Source organism: Microcaecilia unicolor, chromosome 1 (assembly GCF_901765095.1).
Source record: "Microcaecilia unicolor chromosome 1, aMicUni1.1, whole genome shotgun sequence".
Taxonomy (NCBI): domain Eukaryota; kingdom Metazoa; phylum Chordata; class Amphibia; order Gymnophiona; family Siphonopidae; genus Microcaecilia; species Microcaecilia unicolor.
In genome coordinates, this window is record NC_044031.1 from 701,214,343 (window position 1) to 701,239,076 (window position 24,734).

The 24,734-nt window shown below is 43.3% G+C and overlaps 1 protein-coding gene across 1 annotated transcript in view; it reads right to left on the minus strand.

Annotated features, from left to right (window-relative positions):
• Positions 1-24,734, minus strand: part of LOC115460639 (neuronal acetylcholine receptor subunit alpha-7) — a 118,577-nt gene that overhangs the window by 61,002 nt on the left and 32,841 nt on the right. The window contains exon 3 of the mRNA XM_030190405.1: positions 15,899-15,943. Coding sequence (XP_030046265.1) covers positions 15,899-15,943 — 45 coding nt within the window. The remainder of the gene's footprint in view (positions 1-15,898; positions 15,944-24,734) is intronic.

Genomic DNA, 24,734 nt, shown 5'->3' on the forward strand with positions numbered 1-24,734 from the left:
TAGGTCAATGGCTGGCGGTAAGGTCTCAGATCCAAATGGACGTGTGGCAATTTTTATTTTGCCGCACGCCCATTTTCGGCAAAAATTTAAAAAGGCATTTTTTGTAGGTGCAATGAAAGTTTTGCGCGCGCCCAAAACACGCATCTACACTACCGCAGGCCATTTTTCAGTGCACCTTAGTAAAAGGACCCCTTAGTTACTTAGATTAGGAGAATTTGCTTATATAGATGTACTCAAACATTTATTCATTATATATGTTACATTCATATGTAGTTGTTAAAAGATACATTAGTTCCTCAGTAGCCGTGTTACTTAGGCACAAACATATCTAGAGGGGGAGTGTCAGGAAAGAAATGTATTACAAATTTCTGGGATAACAGGGGATACTTAGGCTAAGGTAGGATTTTATAAGCAAACATAAGAAACCCATCCATTTACCGGTTCATCTAATCATTAACAACAATGGCTCAGAAATTACCTCCTACCAATCTTCTTACCCTCCATGCTCTTCCCCTACCTCTTCTTCACCGCTCCACTTCCTTACCTATCCCTATCCTTTCTCTCATACCTCTTTTATCCCATTTACCCTTGTTCATTTGTCCTACCACATACCTCCTTTGTTGATTCAGATACTACAGATTGTATTCTCTTGTTACTATGTAAGCCGCATTGAGCCTGCGATGAGCGGGAAAGCGTGGGATACAAATGTAATAAATAAATAAATAATTCAAGACAGGGGAGACATATTTTTCTGAGTTAATTGCACAGTGGTAGGTCACATGAAGCAGGACTTAGCTTGCTCTCTGTAATCCACCTTTGGATGATATTTTTAAGTCCTGTTATTTGAGTTGGACACAGAAAAGCCCACCTGTTCAAGAATAACCACGTCAATGCTTGTATTCGGGAAAGCAATGTTTGCAGAAGCTTTAGGCCAGGCTGACCGAAATCCTTGCAAAGGATATTCAGCCCACAGTGCCCTAAGATAAGCTAATGAGATTGATGAACTGGACCAATGGAAGGTCCTGAAGAGGGGGATGAGAAGTAAACCAGAGTTTAATTACACGTTGAGTGAAGAAATATTTTCTCCAATTCGTTTTAAATTTACTACATTGTAGCTTCATCCCATGCCCCCTAGTCCTAGTATTTTTGGAAAGCGTAAACAGACGCTTCACATCTACCCGTTCCACTCCACTCATTATTTTAAAGACCTCTATCATATCTCCCTTCAGCTGCCTTTTCTCCAAGCTGAAGAGCCCTAGCCGCTTTAGCCTTTCCTCATAGGGTAGTCATCTCACCACCTTTATCATTTTCGTCGCCCTTCTCTGCACCTTTTCTAATTCCACTATATCTTTTTTGAGATGCGGCGACCAGAATTGAACACAATATTCGAGGTGCAGTCGCACCATGGAGCAATACAAAGGCATTATAACATCCTCATTTTTGTTTTCCATTCCTTTCCTAATAATACCTAACATTCTATTTGCTTTCTTAGCCGCAGCAGCACACTGAGCAGAAGGTTTCAAAATAGAAACAAAGCATTTTCAGAAAAATAATACAGGAAAAAAGGAATCAACATCCTTACTAAAGAAGTACATTATCCAAGCCCATGTCAAAGGAGCATCATCAGATTGCATCCAAAGAAAAAGGAAATAAAACACCAAGGTGTATTAATATACGTGAACATGTATGCCTTGGAGGAATGGAGAAACAGGGGTGACATGATACAGACGTTCAAATATTTGAAAGGTATTGATCCTCAAACAAACCTTTTCCAGAGACTGGAAGGCGGTAGAACTAGAGGACATGAATTGAGGTTGTAGGGGGGCAGACTCTGGGACTAATGTCAGGAAGTATTTTTTCACAGAGAGGGTGGTGGACACATGGAATGCCCTCTCACGGGAGGTGGTGGAGATGAAAACGGTAACAGAATTCAAACATGCATGGGAATTGGGAAGCAAAACTGGTGCTGGGCAGACTTCTTTGGTCTACACCCGGATCGTTACTAAATAGATATGGATGGGCTAGAGTGTAAATTTTAAGGGGCTTTGACGTTAACTTCAGAAATTTTAGTACAAAAATAGTGCTGGGCAGACTTCTACAGTCTGTGCCCTGAGAATGGCAAAGGTAAATCAAACTCAGTTATACATATAAAATATCACATACCATGTAAAATGAGTTTATCTTTTGGGCAGACTAGATGGACCGTAAGGTCTTTATCTGCCGTCATTTACTATGTTACTCTTTGGGGTTCTACATGGAATGTTGCTACTAATTTGGATTCTGGAATCTTGTAACTCTTTAGGATTCCAGAATCTTCAGAACTTTTAGTACAGCAACAGTGCTGGGCAGACTTCTACGGTCTATGCCCTGATCGTGACTGAATAGATAGGGATGGGCTGGAGGGTAAATTTTAAGGGGCTTCAACATTAGCTTCAGAACTTAGTACAAGAACAGTGCTGGGCAGACTTCTACGATCTGTGCCCTGAGAAAGGCAAGGACAAATCAAACTCGGGTATAAAGTATCACATACCATGTATAATGAGTTTATCTTGTTGGGCAGCCTGGATGGACCATAAGGTCTTTATCTGCCGTCATTTACTATGTTACTCTTTGGGGTTCTACATGGAATGTTGCTCCTAATTGGGATTCTGGAATCTTGTAACTCTTGATGATTCCAGAATTTTCAGAACTTTTAGTATAAGAATAGTGCTGGGCAGGCTTTTACGGTCTGTGTCCTGAGAATGACAAGGACAAATCAAACTCAGATATAAAGTATCACATACCATGTAAATGCATTTATGTTGTTGGGCAGACTGGATGGACCATTCAGGTCTTTATCTGCCATCATTTACTATGTTACTATGTTACTAGAAGTAAACCCATTGGAAGTGACAAATGGTAAATTGACAAGATGTCTAAATAAACTTTCCTCCCCTGGACTTTCCTTGAATTGTTTACTGCCACATCATCAGTGCCCTAGGACACACACAGAGCAGGGGTGGGGCTCCCATTGGGTCCATTTTATGGATTTATTACAAAAGATGAGAACCTGAGAATTTTGTTGGTTGGTTGTTATGGGGGAGAGGGCCTTCTCGGTGGTAAGTGAGGGAAGAAAGTCTTACTGACTGATTTCCTCACATACAGGCAGCAAAGAAATCCTTGTCACTGCACTAATGGCCTGAGCGTGTTATCTCAGAAAAATTATCTGTGGTGAATGTGACACTGGGTTAGCTATACAAATAACCATCATGGCTGAGGGAGTGGTGTTCTCTTTATTTTTGTTAGGACTGACTCTGCCAATGATTAACTTGTTTTGTAAGTTATATTGAAAGAAATTATGATTTTTACTCAACCAGCAATGCTTCCTGTCATTCTACAAAACTCATTAATTTTGCATTGTGATTCTTTCCGATTGATGCCTGAATAAAAGCTCTTGATTACTAAAGCACAGGTCTCTTTCTTTAACATCACCTCTGGGTAAGAATAGGATTGGGTAAGAGTTAAACATAACATAGCACACTTTTTCCCGCAACACTGGGATATTGTTCATCTCTGTCACACAGCACTTTGAAGGCACATTACACAGTCTCAAATATAGCCAGTACCTGGTCTATGGCTAATGTTTGAACAAATAGGCAATGATAGACAGTACACAGCAAAAAATGTTCAGTAGTAGGTGAGAAAGAACAGTTTGGCTCATGGTAACCTACCAGCCTCCTCAGGCTGTGAGCTGTCATGTCCAGCTACCCCTTCTATAGCCACCTCCTCGACTATGGCCAAGATCCTCTGCTTCAGGTCTGTCAGTGGCTGCCAGGCATCTGGTGGGAGCCTGCCATTAAGAGTCTGCTTCTTTTTTATGGTGACCCTCCACTTCTTTTGTTATATCTTCCAAATCCCTGTGATGGTGGTGGCTGGCATTGACTTCTGTAGTGATGTCTTGCCACACCCTTTGCTTTTGGTGGGCATCCTTACCGATGAAAAGAGTGTCATGGTGCCTGAGCACCAGGTCAAGCACCAGTTGGGTCTCCTGGGAGGAGAAATTAGCCTTGCGTGAGCTTGGCATATTCTGCATTAGGAGAGTAGGGAAATACTAAATAGCAACAAAACATCAACCAAGATTGTGTGTGTGGGGGGGGGGGAGGGGAAGACAGTGCTGCCTGGCACCTATGACTGCCTGGACCAAATCTGCCAGGTGCTGAGCCATCACGATCAGCCCTTCAATGGTGGTCCTCAATGCCCACACCTTCACAACCAGCTCCATGGCAACAGAGAGCTGGCCTTGAGGGCCACCATGAGGAGCTAGACATGGTGGCTGCTGAGATCCAAGTTTCCAAATTTATTTAAGAATTTTCTACCCCGTTCATCAAAGAAAGAAGTCTGAGCAGCTCACATCAGAGAGAAACAAGAGTGTTCAAGACAATAGTGATGGTAAGGGAAAACATGGGTAGAACTACAATATATGATAGGAAAGTGAGGAGGGGGAAACACAGTAAGGATATGCAGTGTGCTAGGTATTCATACCCAGATATGCAATCAATACTTCAAGTATAGGCGTCTTTAAACAAGAATGTTTTAAAGTCTGTCTTAAATTGTTGGAGGTTTGTATTCTGATGTGCACTGGAATCATATTCCACAGTTCAGGTCCCTATACAGAAAAAATTGAACTGCGGGTAGTGTCTAATATTATCTGTCTTAAGAAGGGAGTAACTAGTCTGTTCTGATTCATAGATCTGAGTGTTCTGGTAGGGCAATATTGGATCAGAAATCTGGAGAGGTAGGGTGGTTCTTCAGAATGTAAAGTCTTGAAGATCAAAAGGAGAATTTTGTAAGTATTGCTGTGAGAAATAGGTAGCAAATGTGCTGATTTAAGTAGTGGTGTGACGTGATAATATTTACGGTGGCCAGTAATTAGTTTAACGGCAGTATTTTGCATGATTTGTATGTTTTCAATCCTTCAATTTAATGCCTTGATATAGAGTGTTACAATAATGCAGTTGACTGATAATTAGGGAATGAGTTTGGATATTTAAAGCCGAGGGGGTTAGTAGTGTGGGAGAAAAGTTTTTAAAAATGAATATTTAATTACTGCTGAGATTTGGGGAGCAAAAGTAAGGAAGGAATCGACAGTCCCCTTGTGTCTGCCTCATCCTCCCCTTCAGACTGTGAAGAAGGGGATGAAACAAAGGCCAGTGTCCCCATATCCTGCCCTCGGGGCTCCTGTTGTGGTGGTGCTGGGGCGTCTCCTGCAGGCTGTTGTGGTGGTGGTGGCAGTGGTGGTGGTTACAGTGGTGTGGCTCCTGCCGCTAGTGGTGGTGGTGGTGATGGTGGTTGCGCTGCTGTTCCCACAGCTGGCGGGGCCGTAGGCTGGTCTGCCACCCCTGCTGCTGCACCCTGATCTTCACACTCTGTGGACAGATTTTGAAAATAAAATGTAAGCCTTTGGATATGATATGTTGTCATTGCGTGCTATAAGCAAAGCCAACTTAAAAGTGCAATTTCTCCATTTAAATTCTCCATCACAATATCTTTTGGTGGCACCTGAGGCAATGGAGGCTTCATTCAATTGGCTAGAATGACACAGAGCCCTAGTGGGAATTGAACCCAATTCTCCAGAGTCTAAGCCCACTCCACAAACCATTACACAACAGCTCAACTCACAACACATATTTTGTGATGGGGACAGTCATTGCAGATACACAGGGTTAATGCCACTACAGGGACCAATAACAATGAGATATAGGAATGTCATATACAGGGTATATCTAGATGCAATACATGCATGTATCAGCATGGTCACCATCTCAGTTGCCAATGGATACAGTGTTGTATATGCCCAATCATTGGTCAAAATACTAATACACATTCTATCAGATGCTCCTAATAGTCAATTTGCAGAGATGGCTACCATCTATCTTGGATATTACAACAATCCTAAACATGCTTAATTTTGGGACCAATTGGGATAATAGCAGAATATAAGACTCAGTATAGAATAGAATAGTGGTTCCCACACCTGGTCCTGGAGGCACCCCAGCCAGTCAGGTTTTTGGGATATTCCCAATGAATATTCATGAGAGAGATTTGCATACACTGCATGCAAATTTCTCTCATGAATATTCATTGGGAATATCCCAAAATCCTGACTGGCTGGGGTGCCTCCAGGATCAGGTCTGGGAACCACTGGAATAGAATATAGCTAACAACTATCCTGTTGTCCTCTTTGAAGGGCCATCCAAGAAGCACTAGGCAGACCATTTGTGACAGACATCCAGACAGTGATGTGGTCAAGTACATAGAGGGTTCTGGCCCCTCAGAATGAGGCACCAAGGATAAACAGGTGAAGACCCTGGCTAATGACATACCTAGAAATATGGTTGCACTTAATGTGTGATCAAATGTACCAAGGTGCCATGTCTTCTCCTTTCTGGATCCCCCAGGTTGACCATAGGTCCATATACACCACATCCCCAACAAAGCTGAGGCATCTGTGTGCCCTAAGCTTGCCACTTGTGTCCAGTGGACATGCAGCTACACATACCCTTTAGCACACATAGATGAGCAGTCCCTTACCTCTCTCTGCTGCCACCTCCTGCCTGAGCTGCTGATACAGGTCAGGGAGTTTCTGGCAGAAGTGGCAGGCTTTCAATTTGAGGCCCTTCAAGTCCTGCCTCACGCCAAATTTTCTGTGGGGACAAAGCAGCACAGAATTTGCCTTGTGTTCAGAGTCCTGTAACAACAGTCTGCCTCCAGGACCTCGCCACCTCTCATCCATGTTTGTCTTGTTCACACTAATGAGCAATAGCACAAATCTGTCATCCGTTATATATGCTGTACAGAAGGACTTGTTGCCATGTCTAGGGTGCTTGTGTCTCATTTACATTTTGCAGTGCAGTGTCAGCCCTGGTATGTACCTGTTCTATCTGTGCATGTATGGCTGCATATGGCAGGCAGAAGGGTTAGGGTGGTTCCTTGGGCCACAGGCAAGCACACATGCTTGAGATCCACGTGGCTTTTCCAAGCATGTACAACACATTGGGTCTTTAGCAACAACGCCTGGCCAGCCATACTACTGAGAGGACAACAAAGGTGGAACAAGAGCAGGAAGCTGATGGAATGCAGGTTCTTACACCTGCACACAACAGCCCTTATATTCAGATGCTGCTGGGTTTGAAACCTTTAGCATCTAGCCTACCCTTCCCCACTTAGCTCTTAATATCAGGCTGATTTGGGTGCCTAACTTTTCACCTGCAGTTTAACCTTACTTTCTGGATGAGAGGTAATGGTCAGAAATTGCTGCCTGCCATTTGAAATCCTGAATTGCTTAGCCTACTTAATGAGCTTTGCTCCTAATTTCCTTCCCCTGTCCAATCCCCACCCCTGTTGTCACCCACTCTTTCAGCTGCTCAATTAGGGAATGTAGTGAACCTTTGACATCATAAGTATCTGGACTCGGCCCTAGCCTGTTTGTAAAAATTCACAAATTACGGGCTTATCAGTGAAAGTTAGGAGGGAAAATCCCTTGACTATTTGGTCCAGCATTGATTATCCAACCTGGACATTGTGTGGCCTACTTATACTTCAGGGTCAGAAAATGTGGGTCTCTCTCTCTTACCTCCATTGCCGGCTCTGGAATCTTCTCCAGAGGCTCTGAGAGGTTCACAGGCCAGCCATCTGGTAAGAGGATTCAGTTGTTGCTCATGACAGAGGACTAACCCACACAGTTCCAGGGCTGGAGAAATTTTGCAGTCGTTTGCCCTGGAACGTGGTCTCTGTGCTATGGATTCCAAGGGGCACAGGGGGCACTAGCAGAAAGACAAGCAGGTTTTACAGTCTTTCCCAAATATAGCCAGTTATTACCGCTAATATACCCAGTTTATACAGATAACCAGTTGTTATACCCCTGACATGGCTGACTGCCATGCATCATGTACCCGCCTATAACAGCGACAACATCTGGTCACATTGGCAATCAAATCTGGGCACCACGTCATCAGCCCCCACGTACAGGGGTGTGGAACACCTTACCTAGCTCAGGACTTACCTCAGTTTTGTTATCATGTCACACCTTACACAGGTCATTGCCGTCCCATGCGATATTCAAATCTCACCAGCCACAATATCGCCATTTCAACTGTCATTTTCAAAACTGAGCGGATCAGAGGGCAGCAAGTCCGATATTCATTATTGCAGTTAGGTTAATTTATGCAACCACATTTTCAGAAAAATGACCGCCAATATTCAGAGAAATAACCAGCTAATTTCTAGCGCTGAAAATGCAGGTCTGTATGTAAAAAGCTTAAATTAACCATTTATCGCAGCACTAACTGTGTTTCTGAATATCGGCCAGATTATCTCTTTGTAAAATGGGGGTGGGGGAGCCTGGCATACAGTTACCCAGTTCTTTCAACAGTTGCCATGTGCACCAAAATGAAGTAATAATAGGTAGAACAAGAGAAGTCAAGCTAAAGTCATGCAGATTAGGTATGAGTTGTTTTTTGCAATAAAAGTCATTCACCACCACTCTTCTTAAAGTGTGTGCACTATGTACAAGAGGGCACACTCTCATTAAAAAGTGAGAATTATGTGCAAAGAGTGTACACACTATTGAAAAGAGTGTGCCTTCCTTGCACAACCACCTTAATTCTATAAACTTGCATTCTTAAATTTCCGACTAGTGTGCAAATTTGTGTGCGCAAGTTATAGAATAAGGTCAGTTGTGTACGTAATTTAATTCAATTATTGGCTGTTAATTGAAGTTACAATTAACACCAATTAGCAGTCATGTGGGTAGCTGCTCTTAGTCACTATTCTATAAGTTGTGCGCTTAAATTCCAGAGTGTGCAATTTCATGTGAGGCATAGACCTGGGAGGGGTATGGGCATGTCAGGGACATGTCAGTCAGTTACACACATGTTATAGAATATATTATTTATGCACTTAACTGCCTACACAGGCGCAACCATTCTGGCATAAATGCTCGCACCTAAAGTTAGGCACGTAAATTCAGATTTATGCTAGTATTCAATAAAGGCCACTGCATGCATAACTGTCGTTTTGGAATTTGTGCTTACCACACATCATCCCAGCGCCTACATTTTGGTGACCTTTTGAGAGTTTGCTCCATAGTGTGTACTCTTTAAGAACAGCATGGCATATCTCATGATCTTAACCCCTGCCATTATTCAAGTAACACTGCTCTTCCAATAATTATTGATGCAGCAACTCTTAACCAGAAATGTGTTGTTCACTATCACGGCTATGGGTGGTCACTTACTTTGGAAACAGCATAAAAGGGGTCACAATTTTCAAAAGGCCTTTGGGTTTAAAGTGCACCATTTGGGCCTATTTTCAAACTATTTCTTAACAGCATTACAACTGGAATGGTACACAAGTTGCCAGCTGGTTTAATAAGGGCAGCAAAAAGGCCTTTAACACCAAATGCACTATACCAATGATATGCAGATGTACCTTGATCATGGTCAGGGCTTTTGTTTTCAGGTGGTACTCAGTGGTACTGAGAACCGGCACCTTTTCTGTTGTCTGCTAAAATTAAGCCACAGTACCCAAGCATTAATGAAAGAGACCAAAATCTGCCCACCAAACCCACATGCAAGGATCCTTTCAGGACCATAACAAGTTAGAGTAGAAAGAAGGTGTATACCATTTGCTTACAGCATCCCCTTCTGGAATGCTCTTATGTAACTCAAAGATCCCTAGAAAGTGTGTGATGTGGTACAGGATTTTCTGATAAATCTGTGTTTAAGGATTAGCCTTTGGGCTTCCTTAGTTTGTGTCCATTGTGAAGCCTCCCTTGAGTTTTGAGTTTGTAAAAGACAGAGCCCCCGATATTCAGCCAGCGGTGGTCAGCATTTTTTTTAATGCTGATAGTCACTGGCTAAATTATACCCTGAAATTCAGTACTGGGCACCAGCACTGAATAGTGGGGCCTAATTTCAGGTGGGCTGGGCGCTGGAGCTTATGCGGGCCTGGTCGATATTCAGCCAGAGCCAGCGTAAGAGTTAAGCGGCCCCAGCTAAATATCAGCCCGGTGCCCACATAACTTTGTTATTTTTAAAGAGCCCCCCAAACCCATTCCCACCCCTGACAATGCCCCCTATATCCCTTCCTTCCAGCCCATGGCAAGAACCCATCCCTGCCCCCCAGCTGTCCAAGTAGGCCCTCCCCCAGGCCTACCTTTATCCCTGGTGGTCCACATGGGGTTGTTGGAAGCAGAAGCGCAGCCCTCTCACTCCTGCCCCTTGTGGCACCTGTACAAAATATCTGCTGTGACCTCTCAATGCAGCTTGTGGTACTTCGTGTAGTAACACGAGCTGCGGTGAGAGGTCACAGCAGCTATTTTGGATAGGCGCCGCAAGGGGCAGGAGCAAGGGGGCTCCACTCCTGCCTCCATGACCCCGTTTGACCACCAGGGATACAGGTAGGCCCAGGAAGGCTACCTAGATGGGGGGTATTTGCTGTGGGCTGGGGTGAGGGGGATGGGGAGAGAAAGAAGGGGCATTGGTGGGAGGGGGCTCGAGGGCTCTTTTGGAAAAAAAAAGTTATGTGGGTACAGCTTTTGAGGTGTCCTAAATTAGGCCACTTAGCTATGCGGGTGCTGGCACTGAATATCACAACCACATAATCTCTGCTGCCCCCAGCGCCTTCCCCCCCCCCCCCCCCCCCCCCCCCCCGACCTGCGCACTTATAGTTGGGAGGTTGTTAGGATATTCAGTGGCACTTTCCGGATAAGTGTCACTGAATATCCTCACTCAGGTGGCAGAAAGTGATTTAAGCAAGCAGAAGAGGCTCCTGCCCGCTTAAATTGCTTTGAATATCGGGCCCACAGGTTTTTACCTACTATGTAATTAAGGAGTAGAGCAGCAGCTTTACCCTCAAGTCAAGGAGATGAGGAAAAAGAAGACCCATTCACAAGCTGGGCTACTAAAGAAGGTACTGTGTACAAGATTATTCCTCTTTGGAGAAATCTGTGTGACAGTAGATCCCTGAAAGGAGAAACTATGTGCTGTATTCAGAGGGGAATAAGTTTGCCCTTGCACACAGGAAACCCTGTGCCCCAAAGGACTGGTTATTATTGAAAGAGATCACAAACACAAACAAAGGAAGAGCATGGAGTATTACAATGAACTGTGTACTACACTTGCATGTATTAATGTGCATTACCTACCACCGGGCTTATTTTATGCCATAGGACTAGTTTACTAATAATGCACGCAAATACAGTAGTGCCCCTTTAGTAAATCTAACCCTAGGTACATGGGCATTAGATAACACCAGGCTATCCAGGAACACTTCTATCGTGTAACCATTTCTTCTTTACATAGTTTTAATTCAATGTTTTTAATCTTATTTAATATGATTGATTACACATATTTTCCACTACTTCATGATTTTTCAGTTACACATTAATATTTATTTAACTCATTTGGTTATTAAATCATAAATACATAAGTAATGCCACACTGGGAAAAGACCAAGGGTCCATCGAGCCAGCATCCTGTCTACGACAGCTGCCAAACCAGGCCAACGGCACCTGGCAAGCTTCCCAAAAGTACAAACATTCTATACATGTTATTCCTGGAATTGTGGATTTTTCCCAAGTCCATTTAGTAGTGGTCTATGGACATGTCCTTTAGGAAACCGTCTAACCCCTTTTTAAACTCTGTCAAGCTAACCGCCTTCACCACGTTCTCTGGCAACGAATTCCAGAGTTTAATTATGCGTTGGGTGAAGAAAACCTTTCTCCAATTTGTTTTAAATTTACTACACTGTAGTTTCATCGCATGCCCCCTAGTCTTAGTATTTTTGGAAAGCGTGAACAGACGCTTCACATCCACCTGTTCCACACCATTCATTATTTTATATACCTCTATCATGTCTCCCCTCAGCCGTCTCTTCTCCAAGCTGAAAAGCCCCAGCCTCCTTAGTCTTTCTTCATAGCACAGACCCCTGAGGAACCCCACTAACTACCCTTCTCCATTGTGATTACTGCCCACTTAACCCCACTCTCTGTTTCCTATCCTTCAACCAGTTTTTAATCCACAATAGGACATTTCCTCCTATCCCATGAACCTCCAATTTCCTCTGTAGCCTTTCATGAGGTACCTTGTCAAACGCCTTTTGAAAATCCAGATACACAATATCAACCAGCTCCCCTTTGTCCACATGTTTGTTTATTCCTTCAAAGAATTGAAGTAAATTGGTCAGGCAAGATTTCCCCACACAAAAGCCGTGCTGACTTGGTCTCAGTAATCCATGTCCTTGGATGTGCTATGTAATTTTGTTTTTAATAATAGCCTCTACCATTTTCCCCGGGACCGACGTCAGACTCACCGGTCTATAATTTCCCGGATCTCCCCTGGAACCTTTTTTAAAAATCGGCGTTACATTGGCCACCCTCCAATCTTCCAGTACCAAGCTCGATTTTAAGGATAAATTGCATATCACTAACAGTAGCTCCGCAAGCTCATTTTTCAGTTCTATCAGTACTCTAGGATGAATACCATCCAGTCCAGGAGATTTGCTACTCTTCAGTTTGCTGAACTGCCCCATTACGTCCTCCAGGTTTACCGTGAAATCAGTAAGTTTCTCCGACTCGTCCACTTGAAATACCATTTCCGACACCAGTATCCCACCCAAATCTTCCTCAGTGAAGACCGAAGCAAAGAATTCATTCAATCTCTCCGCTACGTCATTGTCTTCCTTGATCGCCCCTATTACCCCTCGGTCATCCAGCGGCTCAACCAATTCTTTTGCCAGCTTCCTGCTTTTAATATACTGAAAAAAAATTTTACTATGTTTTTTTGCCTCTAATAATGCTATCTTTTTTTCGTAATCCCTATTGACCTACTTTATCTGCACCTTGCATTTGCTTTGACACTCCTTATGCTGCTTCTTGTTATTTTCAGATGGTTCCTTCTTCCATTTTCTGAAGGCGTTTCTTTTAGCCCTAATAGCTTCCTTCACCTCACTTTTCAACCACGTCGGCTGTCTTTTGGACTTCCGTCTTTCTTTTCTAATTCGCAGAATATGTTTGGCCTGGGCCTCCAGGATGGTATTTTTGAACAGCGTCCATGCCTGTTGTACAGTTTTTACCCTCTCAGTTGCCCCCCCCCCTAAGTTTTTTTTCACTGTTCTTCTCATTTTATCATATCCTTTTTTAAAGTTAAACGCTAACGTATTTGACTTCCTGTGTATAGTTACTTCAAGGTTGATATCAAAACTGATCATATTATGATCACTGTTATCAAACGGCCCCAGTACCATAACATCCCTCACCAGATCATGCGCTCCACTAAGGACCAAGTCTAGAATTTTTCCTTCTCTCGTTGGCTCCTGCCCCAGCTGCTCCATAAAGCTGTCCTTGATTTCATCAAGGAATTGTACATCTCTAGTGTGTCTCAATGTTACATTTACCCAGTCTATATTTGGATAATTGAAGTCACCCATTATTATCACATTTCCCATTTTGTTCGTGTCTCTGATTTCTTTTATCATTTCTGCGTCTACCTGCTCATCCTGGCGAGGCGGACGGTAGTACACTCCTATCACCGTCCTTTTCCCTTTTATACATGGAATTTCAACCCACAATGATTCAAAGGTGTGATTTGTGTCCTGCTGAATTTGTAATCTATCTGAGTCAAGGCTCTCGTTAATATACAATGCTACCCCTCCACCAGTCCGGTCCACCCTATCACTACGATATACTTTGTACCCCGGTATGACATGTCCCACTGGTTATCCTCCTTCCACCAGGTCTCAGTAATGCCTATTATAACCAATTTTTCATTTAGTACAATATAATCCAACTCTCCCATCTTATTTCTTAGACTCCTAGCATTTGCATATAGACATTTCAGAGTATGTTTGTTGTTCCTATTTGCATGATGCTTAGTACTTGGCACTATTGATTTGCCATCTTTTGTCTGATATTTAGTTGTATTTAAGGGCACCTGGCCTACCACTGTCTGTTGTGCAACCTCACTATCCAGAAACCCTGTCTTCCCTGTTTGTGATGTATCCTTGCAAGATACCTTACCCCGAACCATGCGCTTTTGAGCGACTGTCGGCCTTTCCCCCATTTCTAGTTTAAAAGCTGCTCTATCTCCTTTTTAAATGCCGATGCCAGCAGCCTGGTCCCACCCTGGTTAAGGTGGAGCCCATCCTTCCCCAGAATGTTGCCCAGTTCCCAACAAATCTAAAACCCTCCTCCCTGTACCATCGTCCCATCCACGCATTGAGACTCCGGAGCTCTGCCTGTCTCTTGGGCCCTGTGCATGGAACAGGTAGCATTTCAGAAAATGCTACCCTAGAGGATCTGGATTTGAGCTTTCTACCTAAGAGCCTAAATTTGGCTTCCAGTACCTCTCTCTCACATTTTCCTATGTCATTGGTACCAATATGTACCAAGACAGCTGATTCAACCCCAGCACTATGTAGAATCCTATCTAGGTGACGCGTGAGGTCCGCCACCTTTGCACCAGGCAGGCAAGTCACCAGGCGATCCTCACGTCCACCAGCCACCCAGCTATCTATATGCCTAATGATCAAATCACCCTACAACAGCTGATATATGAAATATCCAGTTTTTTAATGTTCATTCAAGCACATTGCTCGTATTGTATTGTAGCGCTATAGAAATGCTAAATAGTAGTAGTAAATAGTAGTAATTTTCTTAGTGTTCATTGTATGTTTTTATACACAATATTCTGTATTTATATATCTTTTTTTAGACCATTATTTTTTACTTATTGTACTAATTAACAATTGCCCATTTGTGATTCACATATATTCATATGAAGGTCAGTTTTTTCATCTTAATTTTTATTTCCATTTATTTATAAATATTATTTAATTCATGTGATAATATTCTTTGTATTTTATTTTGTATATTTTCTGTTTGTGTACATAATTTGTTTATGTAAATTTTATTATTATTGTATTGTTTTTAATATAGACTCCTGAAGCAGGCTCACCGCCGAAACACAGATCTGTGCCGAGTCTCTGAAATAAACGTTTTATCAACATTAGAAACCTCCGCGTTGTTCCTGGACAGCCTAGTCTACTTCCCATTATCCTTGTTTCTTTGTCTGTCCTCGTGGGATTTCAGTGTGCCTCTGCTTTGGCAGACTCTCACTGGACCATTAGATAACACCCACATGAGTGCACATTTGATGCAGGCATTAACAGTAACACCTATTGTGGGTCTTTGCTTATCTAACTTGAAGATGGATATTCAATGGTAGGTCTGTTCTTTTGCAATATTTTGGGTATAATTTTCCTTTATTACCCTCCTTTCTTTTCTCATTATTGGTAATTAGTCCTTTGTCTCATTGTATGTCAGCATTTCTTGTGAACTGGTTATATACTTCACAGCGTCTCTTCTGCTTACTAAGCACATGGACTCTAAAAGATTACTGTGGAGTGACAGAGAAATATACATATTTCCAGTGTGTGGTGACTGCACATGCAGTGGCTGAAATACACCCCCCAAAAATCCATAAGCACACACCGTTGTGTCTTCAACAAAGCTTTGCCATTAAACTGTGAATGGAGTTCGTAGTTTGTAAGCATTTGCTTCCATTAACAAAAGACATTTCTCAGATGTCCAGTTGTGATTATACATCGGTGCCTTTTTGCTATGTAAAGTAACAGTAAATATCATTATGTTCTTCTGTTGTGCTATAAACAGTCATTAAAAAGAAAATAAAACCATACCCTTGATGATAGCTGTAATGAAGTAAGGAAGGCTGAGATGATGAGTCTTTCCTAATGTCCATATTAACTGTAGCTTTATAATAATATGATTATCTTCCATGCATTTCTGTCTGGAGATCCACTGCAGTAATCTCACGTTTCAGCAAACTTTCTCAAGACTTACCATTTGCAGCCAAATATTAGTTGTCAAAACTTGGTTCTTTTCATCCTGAAAAATAAATCATACATATGCTTAGAAGGTCATTATGAATTTGATATCCAAGCATTTTCTGCAAATAAAAACATCTTTCACCAGTAGAAATATGCCTGTTTAAGAATAAAGGCCCTGATACTCCAAAGCACTTATCCGGTACCGGAGCCTACTTCTGGATAACTGCTGCTGCCTGGTCCTTTCTTTCCATTTTCAGAGGCACTGTCCAGATTGTGCTATTGAAAATCATTACCAACAGCTTGGCACTGTCCAGATAACAGGGAGCAGGGTAGGCTGTCCTCAAGTGACCTGGATAGATATCCTGATAGCCAATTGAATATTGTCACTATCCAGATATTGTTGGTGCTTGCTGCTGTCCACATATATTCAGCTCTGGATACCAGCACTTGAATATACAATCATAATTTAAGTGCCACAGCTGGTGTTCAAAAACAACACCAACCAAGGTGTTTAAATAGTAGTCCGATATATATAGTCCTTCTTTTGCCAAAGTAAGTTCTACACAGAGTAAAAGAGGGTGGGGCTAGAAGCGTGACAAGGACAGGCTGATGGATTTAGCCAAATGCGACCAGATTGAGCTCTTTTTCCTGGCTTTGTCTGGACAAGTCAGTCCACCAAATAACAAGGCTAAAGTTATCCGATTAAATATAAGGACAATTGTAAGAACTATTTCTACATGTAAAGAGCTGCGTTATGCACAGTGCTTTTTTTGTGCCGGTACGCAACGGTACGGCGTACCGGCACCTTTTTCTCCTCCTCCCCTCCCCTCCCCTCCCCCCTCCCCTTACTTCCAGCGATTCTCCGCCTCTCTCCTGCCCTCCCATCGACGTGCAGCGATTTTTCCGTCCCTCCCCTGCCCTCACCTCTCTCATATCCAGCGATTCTTCGTCCCTCAGCGTCCTCCTTCACTGCCTGCCAGCCAGCGTCGGACTCAGAAGCGAACGGTGCAGGCAGCGATTGGCTGGCAGCGTCGTAGCTTCCCTTTGCATGTCCCGCCTACAACTTCCTGTTTACGCATAGGCGGGACTTGCAGAGGGAAGCTATGACGCTGCCAGCCAATCGCTGCCTGCACCGTTCGCTTCTGAGTCCGACGCTGGCTGGCAGGCAGTGAAGGAGGACGCTGAGGGACGAAGAATCGCTGGATATGAGAGAGGTGAGGGCAGGGGAGGGACAGAAAAATCGCTGCACGTCGATGGGAGGGCAGGGGAGAGGCGAAGAATCGCTGGAAATAATGGGAGGGAAGGGCAGGGGAGAGAGAACTGCTGGAAATCAATGGGATGGGAGGGAAGAGCAGGGGAGAGAGAATTGCTGGACATAGGATGGGATGGGAGGGAAGGGCAAGGGAGAGAGAATTGCTGGACATGGGAAGGGCAGGGTAGAGAGAATTGCTGGACATGGGATGGGAGGGAAGAGCAGGGGAGAGAGAATTGCTGGACATGGGATGGGAGGGAAGAGCAGGGGAGAGAGAATTGCTGGACATGGGATGGGAGGGAAGGGCAGGGGAGAGAGAATTGCTGGACATGGGATGGGAGGGAAGGGCAAGGGAGAGAGAATTGCTGGACATGGGAAGGGCAGGGTAGAGAGAATTGCTGGACATGGGATGGGAGGGAAGGGCAGGGGAGAGAGAATTGCTGGACATTGATGGGAGGGCAGGGATGAGATAATTGCTGATCATGGAGGGGAGGGCAGGCAAGAGAGAATTGCTGGACATGGAGGGGAGAGAGGAGAATTGCTGGACGGGGAGGGGAGGACAGGGAAGAGAGAATTGCTGGACATGGAGGGGAGAGAGGAGAATCGCTGGACAGGGAAGAGAGAATTGCTGGACATGGATGAGAGGAGAGAGAGGAGAAATGCTAGAAATGGATGGAGAGGAGAGCAGGAGATAGAGGAGAATTGCTGGACATGGATGGAGGAGTTGGCTAGGAGAGAGGAGAAATGCTGACTTGGATGGAGGAGAGGGGAGAGAGAATTATTGCTTTATATGGATATAGAGGAGGGAAGAGAGATGAGAAATGCTGGACATGGATGGAGGGGAGGAAAGAAAAAAGAAGATGCACATGGATGGAGATGAGGGAAAGGGAAGAGGAGAAAAACTGCACATGGATGGAGAAAATAGGCAAAAGCTGGATCCATGTTATACCTCCTCCAGTCAATTCCATGGAGGAGGACCCAGCTTTTACTTATGGATGCAGGGCAACAAAAGAAGAAGAAAGGAGGAAAGTAAAGAAATAAATGGAAAGAAAGCCCTGGAAACGGAGTTAAGAGAACAGATAGAGAGCAGCAGAATCAGAGACTGGGACCAATATGGATAGAAAAACAAAGTCACCAGACAACAAAGGTAGAAAAAATCATTTTATTTTCATTTTAGTGTTTGGAATTTGTCTTATTTTGCACTGGGTATACCGGAGCTGTAAGAGCTTACAGAAATTATTTATAATGAAAAAAAATCACATTATTTTTTCTCCTATACTAGTATAATATTTTCAATGATGTCTGTTTATATGCGCCATGGCTGGTAAAAGGGGTGTGGCTAATGTGGGTGTGGCTATAATAGGGGCGGTGCCATGTGTGGTGACCCCGCCCACAATGAGTACCGGCACCTTTTTTTCTACAAAAAAAGCACTGGTTATGCATATAATAGATGAATACAATAGATGCTTATAAAGTAGTGCATCCCATATACACAAAAAAGTTACATGCAACCTGTACACAAATTACTTTACCAAACTGAATGGAGGCATTCCTGGGGGTGGGGTTAGATGTTTGCATTTATGCATATATCTTTAAACTTTGCATCTTCTATGGCAGGATGACCCCTTAGCAGCAATACCATGAGACTACCAGTAGAGGTCATAGCTGCCATTTTGAAGCCCAGCAGGGGGGGAGCAGAAGAGGATTCCATCTCCTACCCTCACCCAGGGGGTGGGGGGGCAGGAGTATGATGTTTGGAAGGGCTTATCTTGGGAAGCGTATCTTGACGGTTTATCTTAGGAGGAAGTGTTGCTAATCAAGGGATGCAATCATGCGGTCTACTGTCAGAGTGGGGCTCTGATCATGGAGAGGACAGGATTGAGGGTTTGCTTCAGGGGATAGGTTGGATTGTACCTTGCTGCTGCGGAAACGTTTTGGCAGGAGAGTCTGTGTTAAAGGCCTCAGCAGATGCACCGAGGCATGTAATGTGACCCATGTGGTAAGAGATTAATTCTGTAAGAGAGCACCTTGATGTAGGCACTAGGAAAGCACCAATTTGAAGCTTATTTTGTAAAGAAGACACCTATTTTTCTTCATAAACTTATATGTGCATGTTTTTCAGGTGCAGACATCAACCATAGAACTGAAGTAAATGTTCACAGCTAGATTGCAAAAGAACATGAATAGGTTATAAGCTTTTGTAACCTACATGCCTAAGTACCCCTTTCATCTCTTCCCAAACTCCACCTGTGTGAATGTCCACCTGAATGTACCCACCAACATAACTTGGCACGTATCACATAGCTGTAAAATCATAAATGACTAGAACACCAGCATTTAGGTGCTTTCTTGCTGCCTAAAATGAGGCAGCTCCTTATAGAAAGTTTAGCTTAAGGAACATCATCCACCTAATTTTATAAAAAGCACAATGAAATGCCCAATTTGCGCATGCATTTTAATTGAATAAGCTAATTAGTGCCAATAATTGGTCTTTTAACAAGCAATTATTGGTACTAATTAGATTCAATTAACATGTATGCATGTAAATTTAGGCATGAGATCTGCACCTAAATGTTAGGCACAAGTCGGAAAAGGGGGCATGGAAATGGGAGGGCATGATTTTTAGTTAAACGCATAATTATAGAATAAAGGGGATCTATGCCTAAATATAGGTGTGGGCATTTCAACCACACTTTCATTGGTGCAAATGGCCACACCTAAATGTAGCTGCGATCCCTGGGCTTAAGCATTATTCTATAAACTACATTTAACTTTAGGCACTGGTTATAGAAAAGTGCTATGCACTTTTTCTCGGTGCCAATTGTTTAGATGTCATTTATAGAATACCCTCCATATGGTATTTAACTTGCGAAAGATGATGGCTTGTTTGATTACTGAAGGGATACTCATTCCAGGGTCTGACTTGCAAAGTTATTAAGGAGCGATAGGAGGAAAAAGCCTGAAGAAGCTCTCAGCTATATTAAACAGCGGGAGCCGGACTGCTTCATCATTGGCTCAAAAAACCTCCTATTATCACTATAACTCCCCTTAGTGTAAGGCCAGAAAGTTTGTAATGTTTGCGCTCACTGCCCAATATATAAAGATAGTGATTTCAGCTTTTACTTAGCTTAATATGGTGCTTCCTATTCCACAAGTAGAGACCGTGACCGAGACTATCTTAATGTATTTGGCAGTGAGCGCAATGCCAGCCTCAGATGTCATACTCAGGTCCATAACAGTGCATGCAGGTCGCTGGAGCAGTTTTAGTGGGTACTGCAGTGCACTTCAGACAGTGGACCCAGGCCCATCCCCCCTATCTGTTACATTTGTGGAGGGAGCAGCGAGCTCTCCAAAACCCATCACAAACCCACTATACCCATATATAGATGCCCCCTTCACCCATAAGGGCTATGATAGTGGTGTACAGTTGTGGGTAATGGGGTTTGTGGGGCTCAGCACACAAGGTAAGGGAGCTATGTTCCTGGGAGCAATTTATGAAGTCCACTGCAGTGCCCCCTAGGGTGCCCGGTTGCTGTCCTGGCATGTCATGGGGACCAGTGCACTAGAAATGCTGGCTTGTATTTGGCCGTTTTTGACATGGACATCTTTGGTTTCAAAAATTGCCGAAAGTCAGAAACGTCCATGTCTAGGGACGACCAAATCTAGGGATGTCCAAATTTAAGGATTTGGATGTTTCTGAAAGTATTTTCAAAATGAAAGATGGACGTCCATCTCCTTTCGAAAATACGGGTTTCCCCGCCCCTGGATTTCACCATTTTGCAAGGATGTCCCTTTTGAAAATGCCCCTCTAAGAGTATTCATCGGCAAGTAGATTTAGGTGCCAATTATGGAATATGCATAGTTGATATTTCAGCGCCGATATGTGTGCGCATCCATTTACACCAATGAAAACCTGGTGTAAAACTCAGACTATAGATTTAGGTGCACTGCCCCAGATTATATAACTAGGCACCTAAATTTTGGAACGCCCACAAAACGCCCATTTCCCACCCATAACCATGCCCCTTTTTGCCTCCAAGCATCAGAAGTTTGGCGCATATCGTTACAGAATACGCTTAGCGAGTTGTGTGCTTAAATTCTAATCACTTCCAATTAGTGCATGGCCATTTCTTGAAAAAAAACAAAGACCTGCCATCTACCTGCTGCAATAAAATGGGACTTCGGTGTGCATCAAAAACACACACTGACACCAGCGCAGACTCCCTTTTGCCGTCACTTCATAAAAGTACCCCTTAGACATGGGGATTTACACTAGAGTAAATCCTTGCACCCAAAATTGGGCACAGATCCCAGCAGTAAGTACTACTCTATAAATGGTACCCACCTTGGAGTGCTATTTATAGAATAACGCTTCGTGCGCATTTTTGTTTGACATCCAAATTTGGGCGCCATTTAGAGACTTGAGTCCTAAATGATTCAATTTCAAGATTTATGTGATAAGACTGCCATAGAATGAAATGTACAGGTTTCTCAAAAATTCAACAATTTTTCACATACATAACACATAACTCATGCAAGATTTTAAGCAACACTCGTAATTATCATGGTTTTAGCTTTTTGAAAGTATATTTACTCCACTTCTTGTGGGAAATGAAAAATATTTAGGTTTACATGAAAAACTGGTTTTTCTCATGATGCAATTAAAATGGACTTAGTGGGTTTTGGAAATAAGCCCTTGAATTGATAATGATTGTGACTGGTGGGCAGACTGGATGGTCTTTATCTGCCATCACTTACTATGTTACTATGAATTGTACGTAGATGCCATGTTATGAAATCCGACCCCCCTCTCCCCCAAGAAACTCAAATTCATGTAAACAGACATTTCAAAATTAGGTTGCATCCTAGCACACAAGATAATATAACCTTGCAAGCACATTCTCAAGTGTCAGTAGAAAATGATAATGAGCTGGTGTTGCATTATGCTTTGCATCTAATGATGATATGAAAACAATTTATTGGGTGAATTTAGACATTATATAGGTATGCATGAGAGGGAGCAAAGAACTTGAAACCGTGTAAGGCCTGATATTTAAATAATTTATGCCTTTATTTTCTTCCTCATTCTGAAACACAGAACATCAGAGATGAGGGATTTGTAAAGCTTTGCCGAAAGTATTTATTATTATTATTATTATTATTATTAGAATGGCTTCTGTGTAAAGCCTTTTATAGGAACCATCCTTTCTTTAGCAAATGGTAGGTTGTAAGAGCTGTGTACTGTAATGAATGAGGAGCATAAATCTTGGCTAAAGTAGGATGAGTGACTAAGCAGCATGCAGTCTTCTTCTGGGGTATTTTTATTAACATTCTACAGCTAGAGATTTTTAAAAGAAACACTAATCCACTTCAGTGCATTCACCGCGCTAAATGTGTTCAGTACAGGTACAAACATTGAAAACACAAACCCCCAAATTCTATAAATGGAGCTAAAAATTGCCTAAGCAACTTTGGGCACACGCCCAATTTGCGTGCGCAATTTAATTGAATAATGAACCAATTAGCACTGATTATTAGGTCCTAACAATCAATTATCAGCTGGCCTCTGTGTTCTCAAAAGCCTTTAATGTATATGTTGAGGCATATTTTCAAAGCACTTAGGGATCCTTTTACCAAGCCACGGTAAAAAGAGCCCTACGCTAGCAGCGGGGGGCTGTGGCCCTTATCACTGCAGCAGATTAAAAAGACCAAAAAATGGCATGGCCATGCGGTAAGATTTCACTTATGCATGGCCATACGGGAAAGAGCACTTAATGCCACCCACTGAGGTGGTGTTAAGGGGCCCCTCGCTAACCCAGCGGTAACCGGATAGCACACGGGGCTGCCCAATTACCACCAGGTTAGCGTCACGCTAGAAAATAGCTAGCTATTTTCCCTAACACGGCAAATGGCACGCACTGGGGTGGAACTACCTCCGGCACCTACGTTGGGCCAGCAGTAGTTCCAGGTTTGCATGTGGTAAGCCCGAGTCTAAGGGCTCCTTTTACTAAGCGGTGGTAAGCCCAACACAGGCTTACCGCTCACTATACAGGAATTTCCACTGGGCTACTGCAGCAGCCCGGCGGTACTTCCCACCCGTAGCGCGCCGTCATTTATTTTTGTAGCGCCGGAGTGTACCCGGTGATAATCGGGCACTGACCAGTTACCGCCCGGTTAACGTGGGAGCCCTTACCGCCACCTCAATGGGTGGCGGTAAGGGCTCCCCCTCAAAATGGCCACACGGCAAGTGCTTTACTCGCCGCCCAGCCATTTCCTGTGGAAAATGATACTTCCCTTTTACCAGCTGCGGTAAAAGGGGGCCTCAGCGCGAGTGTAAAACACGCACCGATGCCAGTGCCGGTCCCATTTTGCCACAGCTTGGTAAAAGGGGCTCTAAGTGCTTTGAAAATGAGCCCCCATGGTGACTGACTATACACTCATTCCACACCTGGACTAGTTTGCTGCACACCCTATAACTTAGACTGTTCTTCATATCTTGTTTAACAGTAGAAAGATTTTGTCTTCAGTTTAGCCACCCATCTATTTATCCCAATTGAATCTGCACTACTCATCTTGTTCCCATTGATTTATCTGCACTTGGCCCCTCGGCATTAAAATCATATCTATGCATGCTTATTAGGTGTTTCATTGGTATTTGCCAACATCGTATTATATCTATGTTATTTGAATATTCTTCCATGCCATCTATTATGGTATTGTTTATATTGTACTGACATCATATTTCCAAGTTTATCTCATTTAGGGGCCCTTTTACAGAGCAGCAGTAAGCCCAGTACGGGGTTATCGCTCGCTCTTTTGGGACTGCCACTGGCCCAACGCAGCTGCTGGCGGTAGTTCCGCCACGAGTGCGTGCCATTTCCGGGGGGGGAGGAATCTGGAAATGGTTTGCGCGGCAGTAACCCGGCGGTAATAGGCCATCTGTGCGTGCTGCCCAGTTAATGCTGGGTTAGCAAGGGAGCCCTTATCACCACCTCATTGGGTGGCAGTAAGGGCTCCCCATCGCATGGCCATGTGGTAACAGTTCTCTTCCCACATGGCTATGTGTGCTGGGGGCTTTTTTTCCCGCAGCTTGGTAAAGGGCCCCTTATTGTATTTATTTTTATATTTGGTCATTTTACTATTATTATGATGTTAACAAAATTGTAAGTTTTATGTTAAACTGGACCTGCTATACACTGCCTTGAGTGAATCTGTTCATAAAAGAGGTTAATAAATCCCAAGAAATAAATTAAGTAAATAAATAAATTGAAATTTATATGTGCCTGTTTAGGTGCTGGGATCTGCATGTAAATTTTACATGCAGACCTAAAAAGGGGTGTGGCCATGGGAAGGTCATGGCCTTTGTATCAGTCCATGGTGCGACCGCACCTCAAATATTGTGTTCAATTCTGGTCGCCACATCTCAAAAAAGATATAGTGGAATTTGAAAAGGTACAGAGAAGGGCGACGAAAATGATAAAGGGGATGGGACAACTTCCCTATGAGGAAAGGCTGAAGTGGCTAGGGCTCTTCAGCTTGGAGAAAAGACAGCTGAGGGGAGATATGATAGAGGTATATAAAATAATGAGTGGAGTTG